Consider the following 22,966-nt stretch of genomic DNA (forward strand, 5'->3'; position numbering starts at 1 on the left):
TAAAAGGGAGGGGTAGGGGAGTGTCAGGGGGGGAGGGTGGAAGTGGTAGAGGGGGGCTGCGCAAGCAGAAAAGCGAGCGTAAGCGAGCATTTGATGCTTGTATTCGATGGAAGATTCAACGGTGGATTCGATGGAAGATTTCAACAGTGTATTCAATGGAAGATTTCAACGGTGGATTCGATGGAAGATTTCAACAGTGTATTCAATGGAAGATTCAACGGTGGATTCGATGGAAGATTTCAACAGTGTATTCGATGGAAGATTCAACAGTGGATTTGATGGAAGATTCAACAGCAGATCTGAATGTGGATGATAATGAGATTGTGAATTCAGTTCTTCTATTCCTTTCATCATATATTTCATCATCATCACATTGATTATCTCACTTAAGAATGTCATATTGAATGAAGTTGAAGCTGCCAGAGCTGAAGAAGAGAATATAATCACTGACATTTGAGAGATCTGTATAGAAGAATTGATTGTAGAAATTATAGATTCATTCTTCTAATTCTTCTTCTTCTTTCTACTTATTAATCATTTTGTCATCTCTCTTGTTCTTTATCTCATTGATAATCACCTGTTCATACAATCTGTATGAGATGTCAGGCTCAGGTGTAGGAATTCGCGGATATCAAGGATTCTCAGACTGAGTCTCTATATTCTTCTCATTCATCTGCTCCTCCATTTCATCATTGACTGAATCCTCTCCATTATCCAGAACTTCTGGAACAGGTAGTTTGAGAAGACTGAGATGCAGAGTAGAAGTCTTTGTACAGGCTTGCGAAGCAGCAGGACAGCAGATGTTGCAAGGCATATTGAAAAAAGAGTTGATTGATATATGTGGATTTGATGATAAAGATAAGAAAGACACATATTTGGATGATATTTGATTGAAAAAGACGCGTATTGGATGATATTGAATGATTCTAGAGAAATGCAGATATTTTGATTTTTTGATGGTGTTTTGCTACTAATTTTCAGAGGGGGCTGGGAAAATTCTGTTTTCGCAAGTAATATGTCCGCCACAATAGCAATTCTCGAGATCCTTCTCATTGGTGTCAATTTCAACAACCACGTATGATAGAATAATGACTTTATTTAAAACTTCAAATTCTGCACCTCCTACATACGCAGTATGCTTTCCCCCTGGACAGGTAACTAACTACCATGGTTCATATTTTGAGGAAGGTTATGTTTACAACAGCAAGTGTCGTGTTGCCAATTTGCCAGACATTCATATTTCTACTACATCAAGACATACTTATAGATAGATAAAAAAAAAAAAAAAGGAGTGTCTATATAAAATCAGTTGTATCAGGAAACGCACATATCAATTGCGGGATCAGGCCGTTGGAGGCTGCTTCCAGATCGGGTCTAGCGTCTGGCCGGCGCTGCTGCCAAGACAACGGGATTTTGGGCAGCAAAAAACAATCAAGTTACCCTTTTCGGCCTTTGTCTGGCGCAACCTCATTCATGTCTTCAAATTCCCTCGTCGACTCCATCGCTGCGTTTCTCCTCCCGTGCCAGCGTTGTTCTCTTTATCATTCTACACCTGCTCTATCGGATCCAGGTATGCACCCATTCGTCTTCATGCGTTATTTGTCAGCTACCTTGCCAATCCATGTATGGCCGTGGTCTGTGCTACTACACGGGGTCGGCCCCCTCCTATATTGCTTTGACAGTCATGATCGGCTTGCTCCCAGGCCGTGCAGGTTTCATCGCTTGGTACTAATATGGCTGTTCTAATCTATAGTATCAGAATATACATCGCGTCGTGATCCTTCTTCTAACTCACCCTCACGTATTTCTGGGCGCCTATTATCTGTCTGTCGTTCATACAATCGCCGATTCGAAATTTGCCTACAACTAAGGCAATACATAGCACTGTGATATTGCGCATAATATCTCTACCATTCTTCTACGTGTATCAGTATTTGCACTACGAAATAGCCCCCTTCCAATGAACGTTGTGGTCGATCGATCTTGACAATGGAAGCTAGAGCCACAGAGGTTCTAGCAGCGTTGAAAAACCCCAACCTCTCCATCGAGGCGAAAACGCAACAGCTCACAAAGCTTAAGTCGGAAATAAAACAGAAAAATGTACCGGAGGTCGCTATTTCCACAGTGTTCGAGGCCGTTCGCCATGCGATCTCATCACAACACTCGTCGCTTTCAGCAGGGGGCTTCTCCTCCTTAGGCCATCTCCTCAAACGACTTTACCTCCAAGAGCTCCATCAGGCCGTCGCTGCTCAAGGCCGCTCCACTTACCCCCTACTTCTTGAGCGATTAGGTGACCATAAAGAACGCGTTCGCTCACAGGCTGCCCAAGCATTCAGTGACTTTTGGGAGTCTTCTCCCGTGGAAGTTGAGCACCACGTTCTGGAAGTTGCGTTGGTCGGGAAGAATCCTCGCGCAAAGGAAACTAGTATGACATGGCTAGCGACTGTGAGTCTATAAGCCATCGTGGAACGTACCTGGCTTGACATTAACTTGTCTACTAACTTTCCTCGCTCTTTTTCTTTTTAGATGACTCGGAACCGTGGTGTGCTATTCCGGACATACGTGCCAAGCCTTGTCGCCTGCCTCGAAGATGCTGATAGTGGAGTCAGGGAAACTGCAAAGGCGACTGTTATCGATTTGTTCCAGTATGCAATAGGCTCCAAATAATCCCCTCTAATTTCCGGCTACTAATGATATGTCCCAGAAATGCCCCTCCTCGAGCACTGTCGGATTTGAAGAAGCAACTGCAATCACATAATGTGAGAAAATCGATAACCAACTCAATCCTGTCTAACATTGGCGTCGATCAAGAACTTTCCTCGTCCGTGCAGTCTCAGTCAAGATCTGATATCTTGAGACCCGAGAGCAGTTTCTCCAGCCACCGGGAACCTCAACGTCCCAACTCCGTTCTCTCAGTCCGATCTTATTCGAACAGCGAAACAGCAAGTAAGGAAGCTAGAATGGCGTCAGATTCTGTCCACGGTGGTATGAACCAATATCAATTTGCTACGTGTTGAACTAACCGCTTGTATCAGATTCGCACCAGCCAGCTAGAGGGGACCTTCCGCGAAGAGATGCAGTGTTATCTCATAGTGTTAGCGTCGAGTCATTCCCCGCCGTTACTGGGAACCCCGAAATTGTTGAGCCGGAAACAGTAGACCCACTCTACCTCAATTCACATCGAGAATTGGATGAAGTATTTCGTGAAATGCTGCCTCATTTTGAAGGCAGAGAATCAGAACAGAATTGGATTCATCGCGAGAGGAGTGTTTTGAAACTGCGAAGAATAACGAAGGGCAATGCGCCTACAGATTTTCAGCATAATTACTTGGTTGGTATCAAAAGTGTGCTCGACGGCATACTCAAAACTGTCAATTCTTTGCGAACAACGCTGTCAGCTGCTGGATGCAGCTTAATTCAAGATATTGCTCGAGTAAATGGCCCAGCAATTGATCCAATGGTGGAAGTCCTTTTACAGAATATGATTAAAGTGTGTGCAGGCCTGAAGAAAATCAGCGCCCAAAACGGTAACCTTACGGTGGATGCTATCATCGGCAATGTGTCCTACACATCTAGAATTATGCAACACCTTTGGCTTGCATGTCAGGACAAAAATGTTCAACCTAGGTTATTTGTCACAGGGTGGATACAAACCCTAATACAGAAGCATGGGCATAAAGGATCGATTGAACATAGTGGGGGTGTTGATGTCCTCGAGAAATGTATTAAAAAAGGTCTGGGGGATGCGAATCCCGGAGTGAGGGAAAACATGCGTTCAACATTTTGGACTTTCGCGAGAATATGGGCTGATAGGGCAGAAGGGTATGTATTGACTCCGTATTTTGGGCTTGATTGTCAGTCTGGCTGAACTCAGTTAGGATCATATCGACAATGGATGCGAAGTCCAAGTCTCTTCTTGAAAGGGATCCCGGAAATCCTAATCTCGATGCCAATTCCTTAAACACTAACGGGAAACCCCGAACAGGCATGGGCAATAGCGGGCTAGGGGGATGGTCCAGACTAACACTCAAGGAGACAATCGCTGCTCAGAAAAAAGCTCGTTTGGCTGCAGCGAAGAAACTACCTGCTCGCCCGGAATCCGCCCAGTCATCATTTCCGGATTTGAAATCGTCAAGATCTTCAATTCACCGACAACCTGGAACAACAACTCGCACCGTTCCTACAGGGTCCCATCTTTCTTCCCAAAACACATCTCTCTCTTCAGCACCAATGCGCCCCTCTTCGAGGCCCCGACGGCCCGAGTTGATGCGACCTGCTACCGCTGATCCATATTCATCTCGTAATAGACCTGTGCATAGCACATCCCAGTCAAAATTAACAAGTCCCTCAGAGAGTCCCCAGAAGCCTAGGAGTAAAACCACATCGACTCCGGGGAGAAAAAATCCAACACCTGCCCGTCCCAAATCAAGACTTGACACTAGTGCGCCTGTAAGCACGGCAAAGCCAAAACCCAAACGACTTGACATTGCTGGGTTAAAACCTGGCGAGGCTCGTTTAATGGCAGGTCCAGCAAGCAAACCAAATTACACATCTGCTGCGGATGCGAAACCGCTGGCTGCGAGCCCGGCTAGATCCGATGACAGTCTACATATGGCTTTACCGCAGACTGACAATAGAAGTACGGAATTTATTCCAACCGCCCTTGCTTCGGATGCCGAAGTGTTCACTCAAAGCAAATCGGATTTTATGACAGACCTCCCTACATCTGGATCCTTGGTGATGGCTCACGGTACCCCTTTAAGCCATCGCCGTTTGAGCAGCAGCGACACCTCTGTTTCCCGTATCCCTATGTCGCCATCTCTCCAATCAAAAGTTCATTCGGAGGAGCGTTTGGCGTTGCCGACCAGCCCTAGCAGGCGCTCTTCCAATAATTATGACGACACCGTGCCACAGGCCTCTCCAGCGGGTCGACTTTCTATTCCTAGTATTGAGGCTAGCCATCCTGCAGAGACCCTCAAAGTCTATGAGGACCCCCAGTCTCCAAATGCTAAAGAAAATGTCGGCCACCCTGGTCCACTTGGACTCTCTCCGAGGTCTTCCCATTCACCCGCCAAGGCTGCTCCGCTTGAAGAACTTCCAATCAACGAACCGGCGAACACGCCAAGTCGAAAATATAATCAGCAACAAGAGCCCTCAGGGTTCTCACCTTCAGCCAGTGTCGCTACCCCCGGAAGTGAAAATTTGCACCGGCGATGGAAAAAGGTGGAGATTTTAGAGAGACGAAGAAGCCTGAGCCCACGATCCAAGGATCCATCACGAGGGCGAGATATGGTTGATAGAGGGCTTAATAAAATCCGAACAGGAGCCATCGACGTGCATGGGTACCGAAAGGTGCAGAGCTTGATCAAATATCATGAGTCAATATTTCATGACAAAGCCAAATATGGTGCAACATTAATGGTGTTGTTAGAAGCCCTCGAAGCGCCAGACACTGACAGGAAGTCAACGACTGGTCGACCAATGGATCTCAAAACACAGGTACTAGTGACTATTCGCTTGTTGTTCTCGATGAATCGTGACTACTTTGCTACGTACAATGCTAGAGCCATGACGGCAATCATTACGGCCCGCAAACACTACGAACTTACAAACCATATCGTCAGCGGTCTCGAGGAAACAGCAGAGGATATTGTTCAAGCTTGCGACCCCGCAGATGTCATTGATGCAATTTTGGATCTTCTCGAGTCGGAAGAGAAGTCTCCCGACAGCCATCGAATGATTTCCATGGGTGGATACATCCTCAGCGGGCTCCTACGTCGACTTAACGAAAAAAACCTATTCCTCAGTGAGCCAGAGTTGGAACGACTTGGCAACTTTGCCAATCAAAGCCTCAAAGATCCCCAACCAGACATACGCCGAGCTGTGATGGAGTTCTGCTTAGAGCTGCACGAGATGGTCAAGCCAGAGGAAGCCTTTTGGCGCACGATTACCGAAGAACACCGTCCTTTGCTAACCTATTATATTGTGAGAAAGCCTGGAAGATGATCGATCACCCTAGAAGCGGATTCTTAAGAATTCGTGACCTCGATCAGTAGTTGACACACACGTACAGCCTTTTTTTTCTCTTGCACTATTGGACTTATTATTCTCTGTTTCCCTCCTTTCAAACTCTAGTCCCCCTGTTACAAAGAATCCTCCGCTTTTTTCTCGCGACTCTTTGCTCTCTCTGTTTAGTTCGGAGCTATTTTCTTGATGTTTGCCTGGTGTTATATCATCATGACTCCTGTTGATAGCGTTATCGGAGTACGTGTAGTTTTTTATCTTCCTTCTTTTTCTACCTTCTCTCTTCTATACCTCCACCTCTATTATTCAACTTTTCAATTCATCTCTCTTCACCTTCCTAAAAAGCACATCCTTGCAGTGGTATTAAGTGATTTTTAATTGTATATTTTGATTTTGATTTTTATCCCTTCTTCGGTTTTCTTCTTGTTTTCATTTATCATTTATTTTCTTTATTCCTCTTCTCCGGATTCTTTTTCTTTCTTTCTTTCTTTCTTTCTTTCTTTCTTTCTTTTTTCTTCTTTTTTCTTTTCTTTTCTTTTCTTTTCTTTTCTTTTCTTTTCTTTTCTTTTATTTTATTTTATTATTATTTTTTTTTTTTTTTTCACGGCTCAGGAGTAGAGTATTGTTTGTTTCTTAATTCTTATAGTCAATTATGCCGCACCGTTATTTTAATCAAGGGCAATTTTACAGTTTACGTCTATATATTTTCACTCGTCAGACTTGCATGTTGTTGTGTAGAGTTACCTATTCATGGATACTTTTAGATTTGAGCTTGTGAAATTCTTATATTATACTTTATTTATTTTATTTTTCCTTCTCTTTACAGTGTAATATCAGTTCAATAAATTAGATTGCTTGTCATTCATTCATTCTGAGAAAGATAACTAACTTCTTTTATTCATGATAGTCAGATCTATGTAGTGTCAATATTCTGATTATCAGAATGAATTTATCAATCTTATATTTACAATGCTATTATTTTATTTTATTGTTTTTCCCTCTTTAAGTTATCATATAACACAGTTATACTGATAGATAGCCGCTGCCAGCTCTTGAATATATCAATAGCTTCATAGTCTTTTATCTAGAGGATTCTCTCAAAGTTTGATTAGCGCATTTCCATTCCCTCTCTCAACCAGAGTTTTAAGGGGGTTAATGCCTTGTGATGCTTAAATAAACAGCTAGTTACACCTTAACTAAAGCTAGTCTAACAGGTAAACAGAATACTTGAGAACAATAATAGTAATAGTATTAACTATAGCTTAAATTTAGCACTTTATAGAGAATCCTCTCAAAAGTTCTGATTAGCACTAAGAATTTAAGGGGTAACTTTGGGCATAAAGTTATTCTCATTTCCCTCTCTTAATCAGAGTTCTAAGGCAGGTAATGTCTGTGGCACATTAATAACCAGCTACAGCAGCACAGCTTAACCAAAGCTAGCTTAAATTCCAAGGGCTTGAGAATGGAATGGTAATACTTTTACAGCGTAATTCTTAGTGCTAATCAAAACTTTTGAGAGGATCCTCTGTCTGTATAGAAAGAGCAAAACAAAGCTAACTACCTAGGTAGGTAGGGTAGGGTCGGGGAGCATACTTGTCACGTGGTAGCTTGAGCTGGCATCTGCTCCACGCAAACCCGTTTCTCTCTGTACCCGTAATCTCTCCCACCTAGAGAACACTGTTGTGCACTGTTTCATATTTATATCGCCTTCTGATACGTTTATTCGACTCTCAGAGCTTTAAATGATGGTATTACAAGGTTTGCTCATCAAATCCCTCTCACAGCAATCAATACTGATTTGTTCTTGAATGACGGGATTAGATTTTGAAATCCATCATTCTTCGCACTCAATTTAGAGTAGCCCGGTCAATCTTTGGACCCCTAGGCCCAACTGTTAAGGTTAGCTGGAGACATGTTATTAAAGGGCCGTGTGAGCTTCCAGAGCTTGAAGCACTTCTCTACATCTCACAGCACACTACAATTCCAGTTCCTCGAGTTCAGTGTACATACATGGGACCAGGGGGCATATATATTATGATGGATTACATTCAAGGCGCAGATCTGTAAACTCTGTGGATGCACGGCCTGAAGCCCAAGGAAAAGGAAACCATTATGGATGATATTGCAGCTATTTTGACTCAGCTTCGAACACTTCATCCCCCCAAAGAAGACATAGTTGCATCTGCGCAGGGTAGTGCCTTTCTTGATTATTTACCGTATTGGAAGTCAACTCATCGGCCCATTTCAGTCACATTCTGACTTCCACTCTTCTTCACAGGGTGGCGTTCCACACATCTAAGGTTTTTCGTCAATGTCATAGCAACAATTATTGGACAGTCTTCTCACATTCAGATTTAGTCCCATGGAATATTATCATTTACAATGACAGAATTGTGGGAGTTATTGACTGGGCACTTGCAGGCTGGTACCCAAAGTATTGGGATCTAACAAAGGCATATTACACTTCATTAAAGGTGCCAGACTAGCCTGAGAGCATCAAACTTAATGAACTTGTGGCAGAATGCTTTCTTTGGAGGCTCTATGATGAGCCGGGAAATGTTTCACGCAACTAGTTTGTTTCTTTATAAACACAGAGTGGATATGGCATTCCAAACCCAATGGCGACACCTTTCTTCTGATTCCTTACCCAGCAGAGCAACACCTCTGAGAATGTTTTCGATGTCATTTTCTGTCATTTGTGGAGGGTCATTTGTGGAGAAGCTTTTCCAATCATGGCCCGACCGATTAGGCGCCACTGTCCAATGGATTCATATTGCTCTTTCTCCGGAAGAACCAGCTTCTTTTCAAGTTCAGGTCTTGTCCAGTTTCGCTATCCAATCGAACACCATCCAAACCATAATATGCCATGTTGTTGCGGCCGTTGGGCCTCTTAGGTGCTAACAAAACCCCTCAGTGGCATGCACTATACATCTTGCATATTCCCTTTTGAAGGGACATTCATCTCGGTAGTGGACGGAGATAAATTGGTGCTTTTTATTGCTCATACCGGTACCGCAGCGTTCAAATTCATTAGACTGATGCTTATATGCCAGTTAAGGATCTTTTCTTACTGTAGAAGATCTAAGAATGAAAGATTGCGAAAGCAAGCTCAGTTGGAAGTCTGTCAGTTCGGCGGATGTCAACTTCATACCTGGGTACTGATCAAATGGCAGGGTGGCATGATACTATTTATAATAGCGAAACAGTACCATTTTCAAGGAATTGGCTTGCTTTTCACCAATACAGATGGGCCAAGGGGCGCATTTCTTCCAGCGTGATGTCGACAGGTATGCAAGCAGCAAGTAATGGTAATAAAAACACCAGGGACCCCGACTGCTAGCTAGGAGCAATCCTCTCATCTGACAGTTTGCAGCCAACGACAATACGTAGCCTCAACGCCAATGCGAGGGGGAATAATACTATTTTCATACCCCCTGTGCATACAAAATGCATGCGCCAATAGAACCTGGTGTTTTTCTGAGCGAACGAAGCGTTAACGGCCTGCATCACAACGCCCTTGTCTCTGTTTCTCCGCTCGGTGGTGTATTTCGACGGGATCATGTTCCTTCCTACCACTACACTGGACCCGACAATGCAAAGTCAAGTACACGTCGGTATAAAATATATACATGATGAATCCCTGAGTTGGGGAAGCCAAATCCCGGGTGTGAAGCAACCAATTTTGCAATGCTGGCGCAAAAATCACGAGATAGAAATTCAGATCAAGAACATTGCCCGAGCGGCATTTGCGCTGACCAAGGGAGGGTCGGTCATCATAATGCATATGGAGACAGCTCTGAACTGCGCTGAACAATTCGATCAAGACTTCCATGGCCGCGTGAGTGATCGATAATATGGGATCATTAACATGGCATGATTGATTAGCATGCTATGATTCATTGCCGGCTATTGGTGATGGTTTCCTTTTTTCCTGTAAATATATCTCGGGCTTCAAAAACTCCTGCACCCATCCATGCAGCGGATAAGTGAATGTAATGATCTTTAGACTGGAATTTTGTGGATTGCCCACTCGAACACGAAAAGAGAAAGAATACATGAACATTTAGGATCCCGTGCCAACGTGTTTGTGATATTCCCCCCATCTCTCGATTGCACAGGAGAGTACTGAGAGGAGAGGTGAAGTCAGACTCAGCAGCTGAACTAGCCGTGGGAAGTAGCAGTAGCAGCAGTCTCATATACACATTCAAATTGTTTCTTGCCAGTGGTTTTACCGCATGAATATTCTTAATTACGGATAAGTAAACACTTGAATTCTGGTACTTCGTGGACTTTGTTTCTAAATATCTAAATATTGGTGAATTCTCCCCTCTTATCTGCAACAATTTGTTACAGGAGGGAAGTTCAAAGTTCCCATCTGTCAAAACTACCCAGAGCGCAGGGTTGTGGTGAGCAATGAGCATAGGGTAGCTTCCAAAACTTGGAACTACATGATTCCAAGATAGGTGGATAAAGATATACATGGAGAGCTCCCTAGGGATGTTAAGCTTACCTTTGGCTAGATAGATTTCTCAGACTGCTGGTGTTCATGACGGATGTAAGTATGTATATGAACAATGGGTTGACTTGTGCGGTGTTCTGACCTGCATCTTGTTGAAACAGAGCCAAGAATACGGATTAGATGTTGCATGAGAAGAGAAAAAACGAAGAATGAAAAGCACGCAGTCTATATAGCGATCCTAATAATTACATAAATTAACTTTAACTACGTGTAGTTAATCCGCAGGGACATAAAACAGAGCAAATCGTCCACTGCACTGAGGCACGATCTTGAACTAGCAGGTTCTTCAACACCGACCAGCGCCGGTTTTATACGGATCGTCCGTAGATTGTACGGAGCATAGCTGTGTATGTATGTGGCGAACGAAAATCACGAAACCCACGAATTGAGCGAAGATCTGGCCCATCCTCCGCAGATTAGTTAACTAGTGATAGACATGGACCGTGTGTGCGGCATAACTTGCGCGGTCTGCGACAGCCATCATAAATACTCCGTACATACTACGGGGACGACGACGATCTTTTCATACGCAGCGTAGTCAGGGCCCTGGGGATAGTGCTAGTAGGGAGTAGAGGGGGAATGAACGTTATATCCGAAGAGTGCGGAGTGAACAACCATCACATGCTTATACCGTGCAGTTGGCTTTGTGGCTCTTGTTTCTTTCCTAGTTATTTCACCGGGAGCATGTGTGTGGTTCACGGAGATTATCATTATTATTTTTTTTATCCTTAGAAAGAGGACCCAGGACCCGGACCTAGGAGAATGTTTGGTGTGACTGCCAGGTACAGCACACTCCTTATTTTATTTCTGGGGAGAGCGGAATTGAAATATTTTAACTGTCGGATCCGTGTTCGATACTAACTTTGTGCCTTTCCTTTGCGGATATAACTGGCAAAGGTTGAACGGTTGCAATCTGTTGCTGCATTTCAATACGCTTAAGAGGAAGGGACTGATGATGCACAGGGTGAAGGAATTGGATAGATAGAGGAGACATTCTACACATTCTTTTAGATGTTCAGCTAACTATACAATTCGGATTAAAGGCACGTTCAAGACAGAAGCTGTCAATGGCATAAATTGTATCATTCGTATTAGATCTCTTTGGTTCTCGAATCGATGGGCTTCGTTAATTTCGCGTGGACCGTTGGGAGGTTAAACCTTGGACTTGGACATAGTAAACAAGGGTGGTGGAAATAAGGTCTGAACTCGGATGTGTGAGACATCGCGCATCCATCCCTTGTAAAGTCTTTTAGTTTTGCTCCTGCGGGATTCCAAAGATTTTCTCGGAGTGTTTTAATAAACGGATTCGCCGGGGTGGTGGGCGCGGACTGTTCAGCAGTTGTTTGGCTGGCGGGCCCGCTAACCCTGGTCGCAGGAGATCGAGTGTGGCAGGGGAAGTTTTGTCGGCCCTTTCGATCGATGGCTTCGGGTGTGTCGTTAATAATGGGTGGGTGGTTGGTATGGATGGTCAGAGCTTCCTGGGGTTTCTCCGGCGCAGGAACGAGACTAGCGAGCTGTGTGGAATATGAGCTGCGTTGTTTCAACTTTCAAATCATTTGATTGATGGCCGAGCTAATTAATAATTATTGGCTTGCGGGTTGCAGCGTGGTTGAGATGTTTGGCAGCAAAGCTAAAAATGTATGAAGGGGGAGAGAGTACGTAACTACTCTGTACGGAGTACGGAGTACTCTGTAGTGTAATTAAGGTTAGCTGTTTGCAGTTGGGACGACGCTGAAACCTGGATTTTGGCCCTGATAATTTATTCCAAGGCGACAACTACATGTTGCTGCCAACACCGCGCATGGGTGGGGGGTGTTGTCTGGAGGCTTGATGTTTGAGATATACTTCAGTTGCTGCTCTTGGCGCTAATTATTATCGCTGCTTTCCACAAAGGCGTTTGTCCGGGTGCTGATGAGGAGGGCTTCAGTTATTCTTCTTGCTTTTCTGACATTCCCCTGTTACTATCCGCTCCGAACCCATACCATTTTCTCTTGTGTTTTCGCTAGTGGAAATGGGATTTATTCCCCATTGCAGCCCCGGCCGTGACCCTTGACCAATTTCGACCTCGAGGTCATAATCTGGAGATTCGAGGGGAAGGATTAAGCACTATATGTTTCCGCCTTTTTCTTCTGCCGAACAACAGCCATCTCAATATTCGGTTAGGCTGGGGTGTATGCCCCGTCGTTTAGTGCTAGTCTGCAAGGAGAAAGTGATATATATTTTTATTGTGGATGGAGGCGTCCTGACTCTTGTTCAGTTCGCAAATTATCAATAATCAATAGCGATGATGACGATTGCGGACGAGGATTGTGGCAGCGGGGTACGACAGCCCTTGGTTATGGAAAAGGAGCGATAGAGTAAAGACCAGTCTGGGCTTGTTTGGATGTCTGAACGGCACAGACGTACTATAGCACAGACGCCGCAGGCAGGCAATAATAATAACGACTCCGTGCTCCTTTTTGCCAGCGAGGACCGGGAATATTCAAGAATAGAAACGGTAGGGTAGTGTGGATAACCGGCTGGAGAAGATAACAACCCACTCCACTCCCTAGTTTTTCGCTTTGACTGGAACTCGACCTAGTGGCTAGAATGTAGTGGTACCTGGGGAAAGAATAGCACGGAAATATCCCATCTGCCGCTTTTCGAGCGCTATCCCGTCCGTGATGTGATGATGTTCTGTTTTGAAGGCTGTTAGACTCGAATTCGTCTTCTCCATCCCTTGCAGTTTTCGTCCCCTGAAAATAACAGTAAAAAGTAAAATTAATTCGCAGCTTTCAGCCCTTTTGGGTTGTCGTTCTGGTGCAGTAGTGGCTGTTTAGCATTGGGCCTAGCGAAGTTACTTAAACTTTGGGAGGACCTAGGACCTAGGTAGCATCGTGCGCTCCCGTGCTTTTGCTGGCGTTTTTTATTGTTTTAATTTTTTATTGTTTTAAATTTTTTTTTTTTTTTTTTTTTTTTTCATTATTGTCATCTCGCGTGGTTGTTAGGTAGAGGCGGAAATCCCATAACAGCGTGCCACAGGAGATATATCGAGGGGGATTCACAGCAGCAAAGAACACCAAGTTGCTCAGCAGCAGCCGTTGCACTTCCGAAACGTCACCTGTGTATGCTGGTGCATGTGGATAAGAAAGATACTTAGATTATATTTGAATAATATTAATGCCACTCACACGATAAGCAGAATTGCGTTGTTGTTGGGGATTTGCTGGTAGTTAGCCTCCACGCTGCCCATTTGTAGTAGTAACTCGCACGTTGTCGCGCTGTGTCTTTTTTCTTTTCTCCTCCCTCCCCCTGATCGCTTCCACTGAATCCACTCCGCCCGTCTGCACGTACGAAGGGGCAGACGGAGAGTTATTATTATTCCTGCCCCTATCTTCTTTCTCTCTCTCTCTCTCTCTCTCTCTCTCTCTCTCTCTCTCTCTCTCTCTCTCTCTCCTCTCTCTCTCTCTCTCTCACTATATCGTTTGTTTGTTGGCTTGGGATCCATAGTCGATCGATTGCTCCCCCACGTCCCGTACATACAGTAGTACTGCACATCTTGGTTATATTTGACATCAACGTTTTACCCCTTCCGCTGCCAGGGCTACCTGTCGCTGAGAAGACGATCTAGGCTAGCCCAAGAGCAGCCCTTGCACCTCACACGCTCATCGCCTGTCGCCCGTCGCCCATCCATCGATACCTTTATTCTCCTTCGCTAGGCAAGCGTTGGTCCGCCCCGACCACCTCCGTCGTCTTTCTTTGAAGATAACAAACACAAATCTTCAACCGGTCAACGGCCCGTCATCGCCTGTCAACCCCTAGCGCGTTTCGTATTCCCAGCTGTCCGTCCACCCATCTAGTTGTTCCTCGTCTTATCTATTATTGTGTGTGTTCTTGCGCTCAGATGATCTGTGTACAGTGTTGCTAACTTGTACTGATACGGCTGTAGCCCAAAAAGTTAGACCACGCAGCTTTTCGTTTGCGCCCAACCCCATTCACTTCCTTATATGACATCTCCAATCAGACTGGCCATTTGTACCTCGTCTATTGTTTTATCTGGCCCTTAATCCCGGTAGCATCCACCAGCCGTCTGTCGTTCGTCCTCACCTCCACCCCCTTCGTTCCCCCCGCCCTTTCCAATCTGTCCCCTCACTATATTCGTTCGCTACCTCTACCCTATTCGCCCTATTCGCGCATCTCAGCCCAACAGTCTTGACCCCGTTCATTATTATATGGAAGGCCTTGTATGACGAGCCTTGAAGGAAAGGGCATTGATCCTTGCCACCCCCGCCATACGCAGGTATCCGTATTGCATTGCTGGGTCTGGAACTTTAATGGTTTCGGATATTTGACTTCGCGATTCGCCCAGACTGGTATACAATAAAAACGCTGCCACAAGAATTGGGAAGTCATAAAAGGCCAGAGACTTAAAAAGAGAAAACTGAAAGATGGAGTCCCCAACTGGCAACCCTGAGTCCCCTCTGGACGATGATATCCCATTTCCATGCCAGGGCTGCGGTGAGGTATGGCTTTGAGCACTCCCTGCGTCCCAAATTGATTTAAATTGCTTTCCTTTTTTACTAGAGTCTTCTTCCTTTGCTAATAGACATATGATATAAGATTTTGGAAGAAGGCAAAGCATTCGAATTAGGTGAGTTCATACGTCTTATCACCAACCCCATTAATTGGCACTTCCTGTGGGACATGAGGCTAACCTTAGTTAATAGCTGGGAAACGATGGCATATCGATTGTTTTCGATGCAACACCTGCGGTACCTTTCTCGATTCGGACGCAAACCTCCTTCTACTCGGCGATGGTTCCCTCATTTGCAACAACTGCACGTACAGTTGCAGTTCTTGCGGGAATAAGATTGAGGACCTTGCCATCCTTACTGGCGACCAGGCTTTTTGTGCCACTTGTTTTAAGTGTCGAAATTGCAAACGGAAGATCGAGAATCTTCGATATGCGCGCACATCTCAGGGTATTTTTTGTATGGACTGCCATGAATCGCTGATGGCTCGACGAAGGAAACGGTCAGCCAGAGGACAACGGCAAAAGGTCCCCAATGTCCAGCTTGACAAATCTCTCCCGTCACTACCTCCAACCGTTGCTCCGAACAATGGTTTGGCGGAATTGGACACCCCCTCAGTGGATCCATACTTTGAAGCACCCGTTGAATTACCCTCTTCTCATCCAAGGTCCGAGGTGAGAAGGAGCTACATGGGGAATGATGCAAATGTGGAATCTCCCGAATCCAAACCCGTTAACCAAGGTGCGCCATTTACTCATATACAGTCCCAACATTTTTGCGATATGCTCTTTCACTAACCACTTGTGTTGCAATAGACAATCTTATCCTCCCTGCTAGCACATACAAAAGCAATCGTCATTCTGCTATTTCACACAAATCTAATGCATCCGGTGGGGAAGAGTTCCTGATTCCTGTTGCATTTGACCCTACACCCAGTGGACCCCACTCCCCTAATCCTCTGTCAGCAACTTCCAATGGCCCACTACCAGACTATTTTGGTCAGGATGCACCTAGGGACAGCTCTAAAAAGCAGCCTGTCGACCGACCTGGATACTTGCAGGACCCGAGTCACTCTGGGGCATCCTCTGAGCAACCAAGCCCATACCAGGAGAAGCGTCCTGCAGAACTAGACTCCCACAAACGCCAAGCTAGCACGGAAAATTCCAACACATCAATTCAAGCATCGTCTTCTAATAACAACGACAATATCCGCCAGCAGAGCATAGTTCAGAAGCAGACAGGCTTTGGAGCTGATATGCAGGGTCGTACAGATAAATTCAAATTGCAGGACGTCCCCAAAGGTAGAAAGTCGGGAGGCTCTGGGAACGCATCTCTATCCGACCTTAGCTTGACGGCTAGAGTGGAATTCCCCGCGAATGATGACATTGCTATGAGCCCTCCGCCTCGAGATTCCGCCCGGTCCGCCAAAGAAACGCCCATCGCTTCAGAACTAGATTCAACACCTTCACGTTTTTCACAGGAATCTCGCTCCAAGGAGAATGGGACCGCCGAACTTTCGAGACCGGGAATGCAATACCCGCCTAAAAGAGGCGATTCACTTGAGGCCAAACTGCATCAATCTCTCCAAAAGAAAGAAATGCAGCCTACCATGAAGCCTACACCCCCTACGTCTAGTAGAACGAATGATGCGACGCCCCCCACATCCTCGAATTTTCCTTCTCCTCCCACAGCGGACAGATCGTCGGATGCAAAGAGTTCCAAGGCTTCTGAATCCACTGTATCTAAGCGGGCCTCTGATACATTGGCTCCAGGCTCCACTCCCTCGCCCCATAAGCGCACTGCATCCGTCAATGTATCGAAACAGAAACCTTCGGGCCATCGCCGATCCCATTCTCGTCATGAATCTGTGAACACTCTGCATTCGGAAGGTCACCGTGAAGCTGATGCCGGTGGTTCCCCATTGCTACGGTATAGTGGGGCTGGAGACTTCTCCCTGGACGAAGACATGGCACGGATTCTTGGTAGTGAGGATCTTCAAAACCAAGAATCCTTCCTAAAGCGTGTTTCAAACTCAGTCCGTCATGGAAGGAGCTTTAGCGATAAAGGTGCCCGACTCTCCAAGGAGCAGAAATGGCCCAAGTCACCCTCAACTGCAAGTAACCATGCAAATGACATGAGCAGCCCAAATACCAGTTCCCCTGAACATCGGGACCAGCTTGCCTGGTACAAGAACGAGCTCCAAAGAGAGCGCCAGAAGATTATTGAGAAGGATCAGAGGATTTCAGAGCTGGAGGCTTCGCTTAATTCCTCGACAAATATCAAACAAGTTAATACTGAACTTCGCGAGAAACGGTCCACCATGGTATTCCTCGAGGCCCAGAAGGAGATCGTTATGCGAGAGCTGGAAGTTCTTACTGAACACATCAAAGCGGAGAAGCAAAGTGGCACTGCCGTTGATATAGGGAAACTGAACAAAGCTGTACTCCGCGACTTCGCGCAGTCAGTACAACGCCTCAAAGATACATTTGCCCCTCAGATCGAAGAGTTGATTAAAAAGCGGAATGATATACTTGAAGAGTTGTCCAGCCTTGGCCGTATGAAAGATAAGAGCTTTCAGGAATTCGAACAGCTGTCCCTTAAGAACTCCCAACTTGCAGAGCTTAATAACGAGCTGGTACACCAAATCCAGGGTATTTACAAGGCTAATACCAACTCCATCGGGGAGGGTGGCCGCAAGGCCCCCAACGGCCTGGGTATTTACTCCCACCAAAAGGATACTTCTGTCGCCTCAATTGAGGGTCGTGAACCTAGGCCGTCGAATGACCTTCACGTCTCGACTTCGAATACGCAATCCGAAGACGCAGAACATCCCGCCCTCCTTCAAGGACCGCAGGTTGTCAGCATCCGAAAGGGTCAGGTTCGCAAGTTCAATTGGAAAAAAGGTGGCCAGCATGTTGCCAAGGGTGTGACGAAGGGCCTCAAGGGTGCTTTCAACTATGCCGAAGGCAAATATCAGCAACGAGAAGGCCATTTTACGGAAACTGCCCCATATGGATCCATATCATCGCAAGGCGGGGTGGAAGGACCCTCACGCGCTCAAATGCAAGAATCGTCTCGCCAAGGTTTTGGGTTTTTCGGCAACCAAAAGGCCAAGCCTGGTGGTATATGGAAGGCGCCCTCCACTGACAGCACAATGGGGCTTGTTGAGGTTAATAATAATACTAATGGTGAGAACTATTATGAAACAAATATCTTTTCGCTTGAATGTTTAGCATGCTAACTATGATCTCTCGCTCAGCACTTTTTGGTTGCGATCTTGAACAACGCATCGAAGTTGAGAAGTGTGTAATTCCCGGCATCGTCACGCGCTGTATTGAGGAAGTAGAGCTCCGAGGTACGGACCCAAAACTTATTCATTCGTTGTGTTCATTCAAAACCCTTCCTTGTAGATGATGTTAACAACTTTTGACTTCCCGCAGGCATGGATTGTGAGGGCATTTACCGCAAATCCGGTGGTAGCTCTCAAGTGCAGATGATCCGAGATGGTTTCGAGAAGTCCCCAGATTACGACATCTCCGACCCAGATCTCGATATCCACGCCGTCACCTCAGCGCTGAAACAGTATTTCCGCAAACTACCCACTCCGCTAATCACATACCATGTCTACGACCTACTCCTAGACGCCACGGGCGTTACGCCAGCCTCCGCCCGTATAGACGTGATGCGTCGCGCCCTCCTGACTCTGCCAAACGTACACCGCGACGTACTTGAATTTTTGATTTTCCATCTCCGGCGCGTTGTGGAGCGCGAGAAAGAGAATTTGATGACGAGCTTGAATGTTGCGGTGGTGTTTGCGCCGACGATTCTGAGACCTGAGAGCTTGAGTCGGGAAATGAGTGATGTGAACAAGAAGAATGAGGTGTTGCAGTTTTTGGTTGACAATTGTCAGGATATATTCATGGGGATGCAGGATTAGTTTTTTCTTGTTTCTTTTCTTGCTTCACCTTTCTCTCCCATTTTCACTACTCCGCTTGGTCTCCTGCTTCATCACTGGCCTCTTTTACTTTTCTTTCTGGTTTATTTACTTTTCGCGATTGGATGAATGACTCTTTTTTTTTTTTTTTTTTTTTTTTTTTTTTTTTTGGTTTTGCGTTTGCGTTTACTCGAGCTGCTGCTTGCATTCATACCACTGCGCTTTTTTTCCCCATTATTTTGACGGGACATGAAATCCGAGTTGATGAGGCTGCTCCCACGAAGCCATGGAATCATCCTCTAGATTGGATAATCATCCCCCTTTTTTTTTATTATTGCTGTTTTACCTACATTTCCAATCTTATACTGCATTTTGTCGCACGTTCGTGTTCATTGCTATTCCATCAAATACCACCTGAAAGTTGTTTTTTGCCTATATACCATCCCTCCCGTCCTTACTAAACACTGCGCACTGAAAAAAGTGATGGAACTTGCTTGCCCTTATAAAGCCTGTTTATTATCATTGTTATTATTACTATCCATTATTTGCTTGGTTTTCTTTCTCCTGGCGGAGATACCCAGCCTTCATGCCTTGAGGGTATTTTTGTGTCATCTCTCTCACCACAACCTGGATCACTTCGTACCACTCCACTATTTTTTGGTATGAGAGAATTTGAGACAAATGAGACAAATACAATAAGGTGGTACTGTACCTTCTCATACTAAATTTGTGCAGTGGTACATTAAAAACAGAGAGTGGCATGATTCACTCAGGTTGTGAAATATGTTACTTCATCTTCTCATCAATTTCCTTTTTCCCTCTCTTCCCATCTTATGTTTTATTCTATCTATGCTTCCTCCTTTATATCCATTTATCTGTCCAATATTTATATCTTCTTCTAAACTTCCCAATTCCTAAAACTCTCAGGGACATGCTGTTCAGTCTTATATGAATCCAGTCTCTGCATGCTCTCATAAGTTGTGTTTTCTCACATGTGATGTCATGCAATACAGTTAGCTCATTCACAAATAGCTTCTTTCTTCTTTCTTCCAATCACCACATCCTGGCTTGATGTTTGGTGCTTGGTGCTGTATAGCAATGATGATGACAATGATGATGAAATTCAAAACTAGATGCATATGTGGTAAATGAGTTTACTTTTTTTTTCTTTTGATTTTTTTTGATTTTTTTTGATTTTTTTTGATTTTTTTTGATTTTTTTTTTCAACTTTTTCTTGCTCCCCTTCTTAGGGAAGAGTCCATTTTACTTTTGCATCTGTGTAGTTGAGAGGTAGTGAGAAGAGATATCCAGTTTCTTTAGTTTCGCACCTAAGCGCCTCCCTCCACTGAACTTTGCCAGCTGTTTATCATCCTTCCTATTCCTTCTTTTTGATATTCTTTCAATATCAACGGGTGCATCCAAGAAGATATCTTGCAACCACGGGAATATCATTGGGGGTCGCCATTCCAACCGTCACATTCCATATACCTTAATCGTTTGGTTAAATTTACACAGGTACCAAGCTATAATCTGTGAGTTTTATTCGTAGAGTTTCATACAAACTTACTCAAGTAGATCCGCTTAACCGCGTCCAGTAGTAAAACGGTATATGTTTAAAGTGCGCATGGCAATTTTATTATGCCTTGTATATTTTGTTATTGTATTATCATTACTATTCAGAAGCTCTCGTCTTCCAACCCGGCTGCGCGACGAATGACGCTAGGGCTACTTTCATCCTCGTCCGTGATATCATCGCCGCAACCGGCGGTGTAGAGGAGTTCAGAAACGATTCGCTTGGAGGCTTCTTTCGCTGTGATTTTGTATTTTCTCAGTTAGTTGGTTTGCAACAAAGCATACTTTCCCTCGCCCCAACGCTGAGTCTCAACCTGTCCATATAAGGTGGTGAGTGAGTTGCCATTGCTAAAACATACCTGGAGTCTGAAGCAGCCTGCTCTGCGGAATATGAAACTGGATCGTTTTCGGTGGACTATGGCCAAACAGCGCGGTGGGGTCATCTTCATCGTCGTCATCGAGGTCATCGTCACTAGGCCATTCTCCGGATTTATTTGGCAGCCGCGAGGGGTTGTGTTCGGCTGGCGCAAGCACGCTTATACCCGGTCGTGGGAGTCGGGATGGTTTGTTTGGCCGTCGCTGACGAGGTGGTCTATCATCGTCGTCGTCATCCTTGATCGGGGACGAGAAAATCTCTGAGTGAAGTTTTGGCACTTCGATTTCAGGGCTGGAGATGGGTGAGGAGTCCAGGTAGCCCGGCTTGGGCTTGAATCTGGGCGTGCTGATGCCTCGGGTATCGTGGCCGTAGGTTTTGCGGGCAGTGGCGAGGGGTGTTGCCTGGATACGGTAGGTTTTATCTAGGACGCGGTGGAGGACGGGATCTGTTGGCTTGCCGGCCTTTTTCGATGTGGATGGCATCTGATGCGGGGTGAGTGGGGCGAACGCTGAGGTTGTTGGCGTTACGGCCGTGTCTCGTGCGCCGCCGTGGGTCCATTGTGACCTCCCAGGAGTGACTGGGTCCGCGTTTCTTGATTGGGAGGGGGTGTCATCCCATTCGTGGCGGAGAGTTTCATAGGAGGAGGGGTAGTCGATGGATGAGCTGGTAATATCGTCGATCTCATCCCGTATTGAATGTGATTTTGGTCGCGGGGTGCTGTGGGATGGTGTTATTGTGAGGGAAGAGAGGTCCGGAGCATCATCTCGGTGGTGGAGGTTTAACGATTCAGATGACGGAGTGGCATATGATGCCGTAGCATCTTCGTCTGTGGAGGTGCGGGCGGTGTATGTAGAGTTCTCAGTGTAAGTGCCTTCCTGTCCGCTGTCACTGGGTGGGTGTTCTTCGTAGCCGGAAAGCGACACATTGGCACTAGACTCAAAGAATTGTTTCCAGAACTAATTTATTTATAAGTTAGTTATAATAGGTGGCACTTTTGCACTGCGGACTGCGTGTTGTTGGAGACGGCCAACCTTTGACCCCTCCCATACTTCTCTCGACTGCCCAGCGTATTGTTCAACGGTGGGAAGAATGCTTGTGGTAACTATCCTGTGAGCACGGCTGAAATTGTGATCAATTTCTATAAAGTGGCACATATATTTATTAGTTTCTTGATATGTCTAGCTTCTTCATGTCATTACGGATAACGCAGAGCGCGGATGATGGTAGAACTGCACCTTGCAGGGTCAATGTTATAGACTGCTCCAGTCTCTCTAGCTCCTCAGTCAGTGTCAGGTTCCGTTGGGCTGGGTTAGGACGTGACATTGTGCCTCTTGAATTCTATGTAACGGGACTTCAATTGAGTAGGGACTAGACGGCGAAAAGATGAAGTTGGCTTCCTGATTTGCACAAAGAATGTTTACAGCCTGTGGCGTATTTATGTTGGTGATTACTGCACCTACCCTAATCACGTGCCACCCAACTTACCCAACTTATATATAGTTTCACCCTAGATAGATTATAGATGATAACATTATCCTCTAACAGGTTATGAGGCTCTTTTATGAATAATCACTGATAATATGCTAATCACATCTTCATATATTATTAAACATGTTTAAATATCTCTTTATAAATAGTTGAATCTATAAGCCCCGGTGGCCTAATGGTTAATGCGGCCACCCGGTAGCGCCTTGGCGTGGGAAACCAAGGTTGTGTGGGTTCGAAACCCGCAGGGGATACATTAAATCCGGAACCCAGGTTCCTAATAAATACAGAGGTGTACAAATTACTTCAATAAATCGCTCTATGTTCCTGGGCTGGGAAGTTATTATCGCATGTATCTAATTGTCACTCCTTTGTATTTCCTATGTTCTTGTTATCTTGATGTGGTCTCAACACCTGTATTTCCTTCTATATAATCAACACTTGACCTGTATTTAACATCACATAAGAACTCATCATAAGCTCTGCTTTCATATAAGTATAATGAAAGAATAATAATAATAATAATAAAGTTAAATCTATAATTA

The 22,966-nt window shown here is 45.2% G+C and overlaps 7 protein-coding genes across 8 annotated transcripts; 4 read left to right on the top strand and 3 right to left on the bottom strand.

Moving 5' to 3' along the window:
- Nucleotides 1-495: 495 nt before the first annotated feature.
- Nucleotides 496-857, bottom strand: BDCG_16807 (uncharacterized protein). Its single transcript, XM_045426004.1, has 2 exons — nt 588-857; nt 496-519 (listed from the first exon to the last, which is right to left on the bottom strand). Exon 1 carries the CDS (start codon nt 812-814, stop codon nt 632-634), a length of 183 nt encoding a protein of 60 aa, XP_045280670.1. The 5' UTR covers nt 815-857; the 3' UTR covers nt 496-519; nt 588-631.
- Nucleotides 858-1,274: 417 nt separating this feature from the next.
- On the top strand, nt 1,275-6,540 carry BDCG_03901. Of its 2 annotated transcripts, none has more exons than XM_045419570.1 (6): nt 1,275-1,570; nt 1,754-2,445; nt 2,527-2,645; nt 2,705-2,985; nt 3,036-3,822; nt 3,879-6,540. In XM_045419570.1, exons 2-6 carry the CDS (start codon nt 1,990-1,992, stop codon nt 6,004-6,006), a joined length of 3,771 nt encoding a protein of 1,256 aa, XP_045275839.1. In that variant the 5' UTR covers nt 1,275-1,570; nt 1,754-1,989; the 3' UTR covers nt 6,007-6,540. The 2 variants fall into 2 exon arrangements, with proteins under 2 accessions (XP_045275839.1, XP_045280671.1); XM_045419571.1 differs by having other exon boundaries at nt 2,705-2,946.
- A 1,127-nt stretch (nt 6,541-7,667) lies between these two features.
- BDCG_16808 (uncharacterized protein) lies at nt 7,668-9,008 on the top strand. The gene is made up of 2 exons (XM_045426005.1): nt 7,668-7,782; nt 7,846-9,008. Exon 2 carries the CDS (start codon nt 8,530-8,532, stop codon nt 8,923-8,925), a length of 396 nt encoding a protein of 131 aa, XP_045280672.1. The 5' UTR covers nt 7,668-7,782; nt 7,846-8,529; the 3' UTR covers nt 8,926-9,008.
- Nucleotides 9,009-9,583: 575 nt separating this feature from the next.
- BDCG_16809 (uncharacterized protein) lies at nt 9,584-9,877 on the top strand (the record flags this gene model as incomplete). The annotated part of the gene is made up of 1 exon (XM_045426006.1): nt 9,584-9,877. One exon carries the CDS (start codon nt 9,584-9,586, stop codon nt 9,875-9,877), a length of 294 nt encoding a protein of 97 aa, XP_045280673.1.
- Nucleotides 9,878-11,375: 1,498 nt separating this feature from the next.
- BDCG_16810 (uncharacterized protein) lies at nt 11,376-11,546 on the bottom strand (the record flags this gene model as incomplete). The annotated part of the gene is made up of 1 exon (XM_045426007.1): nt 11,376-11,546. One exon carries the CDS (start codon nt 11,544-11,546, stop codon nt 11,376-11,378), a length of 171 nt encoding a protein of 56 aa, XP_045280674.1.
- A 3,424-nt stretch (nt 11,547-14,970) lies between these two features.
- BDCG_03904 (rho GTPase activator Rga) lies at nt 14,971-18,991 on the top strand (the record flags this gene model as incomplete). The annotated part of the gene is made up of 6 exons (XM_045419572.1): nt 14,971-15,045; nt 15,143-15,173; nt 15,250-15,795; nt 15,870-18,242; nt 18,314-18,409; nt 18,495-18,991. 6 exons carry the CDS (start codon nt 14,971-14,973, stop codon nt 18,989-18,991), a joined length of 3,618 nt encoding a protein of 1,205 aa, XP_045275840.1.
- Nucleotides 18,992-19,460: 469 nt separating this feature from the next.
- Nucleotides 19,461-22,336, bottom strand: BDCG_03905 (uncharacterized protein). Its single transcript, XM_045419573.1, has 4 exons — nt 22,172-22,336; nt 21,968-22,074; nt 20,920-21,892; nt 19,461-20,798 (listed from the first exon to the last, which is right to left on the bottom strand). Exons 1-4 carry the CDS (start codon nt 22,257-22,259, stop codon nt 20,665-20,667), a joined length of 1,302 nt encoding a protein of 433 aa, XP_045275841.1. The 5' UTR covers nt 22,260-22,336; the 3' UTR covers nt 19,461-20,664.
- Between the last annotated feature and the right edge of the window lie 630 nt (nt 22,337-22,966).

This window comes from Blastomyces dermatitidis (assembly GCF_000003525.1).
Source record: "Blastomyces dermatitidis ER-3 genomic scaffold supercont1.4, whole genome shotgun sequence".
In the NCBI taxonomy this organism is placed as follows: domain Eukaryota; kingdom Fungi; phylum Ascomycota; class Eurotiomycetes; order Onygenales; family Ajellomycetaceae; genus Blastomyces; species Blastomyces dermatitidis.

Excerpts from the sequence above, each read along its gene's own strand:
- BDCG_16807 (XM_045426004.1), bottom strand. The coding sequence starts at position 814 with ATGCCTTGCAACATCTGCTGTCCTGCTGCTTCGCAAGCCTGTACAAAG.
- BDCG_03901 (XM_045419570.1), top strand. The coding sequence starts at position 1,990 with ATGGAAGCTAGAGCCACAGAGGTTCTAGCAGCGTTGAAAAACCCCAAC. Across the intron at positions 2,646-2,704 it reads ACTGTTATCGATTTGTTCCA|AAATGCCCCTCCTCGAGCAC; the intron begins GTATGCAATAGG and ends GATATGTCCCAG. Across the intron at positions 2,986-3,035 it reads GTCAGATTCTGTCCACGGTG|ATTCGCACCAGCCAGCTAGA; the intron begins GTATGAACCAAT and ends CGCTTGTATCAG.
- BDCG_16808 (XM_045426005.1), top strand. The coding sequence starts at position 8,530 with ATGAACTTGTGGCAGAATGCTTTCTTTGGAGGCTCTATGATGAGCCGG.
- BDCG_03905 (XM_045419573.1), bottom strand. The coding sequence starts at position 22,259 with ATGTCACGTCCTAACCCAGCCCAACGGAACCTGACACTGACTGAGGAG. Across the intron at positions 22,075-22,171 it reads TATAACATTGACCCTGCAAG|AAATTGATCACAATTTCAGC; the intron begins GTGCAGTTCTAC and ends GCCACTTTATAG. Across the intron at positions 20,799-20,919 it reads CAGGCTGCTTCAGACTCCAG|CGAAAGAAGCCTCCAAGCGA; the intron begins GTATGTTTTAGC and ends ACAAAATCACAG.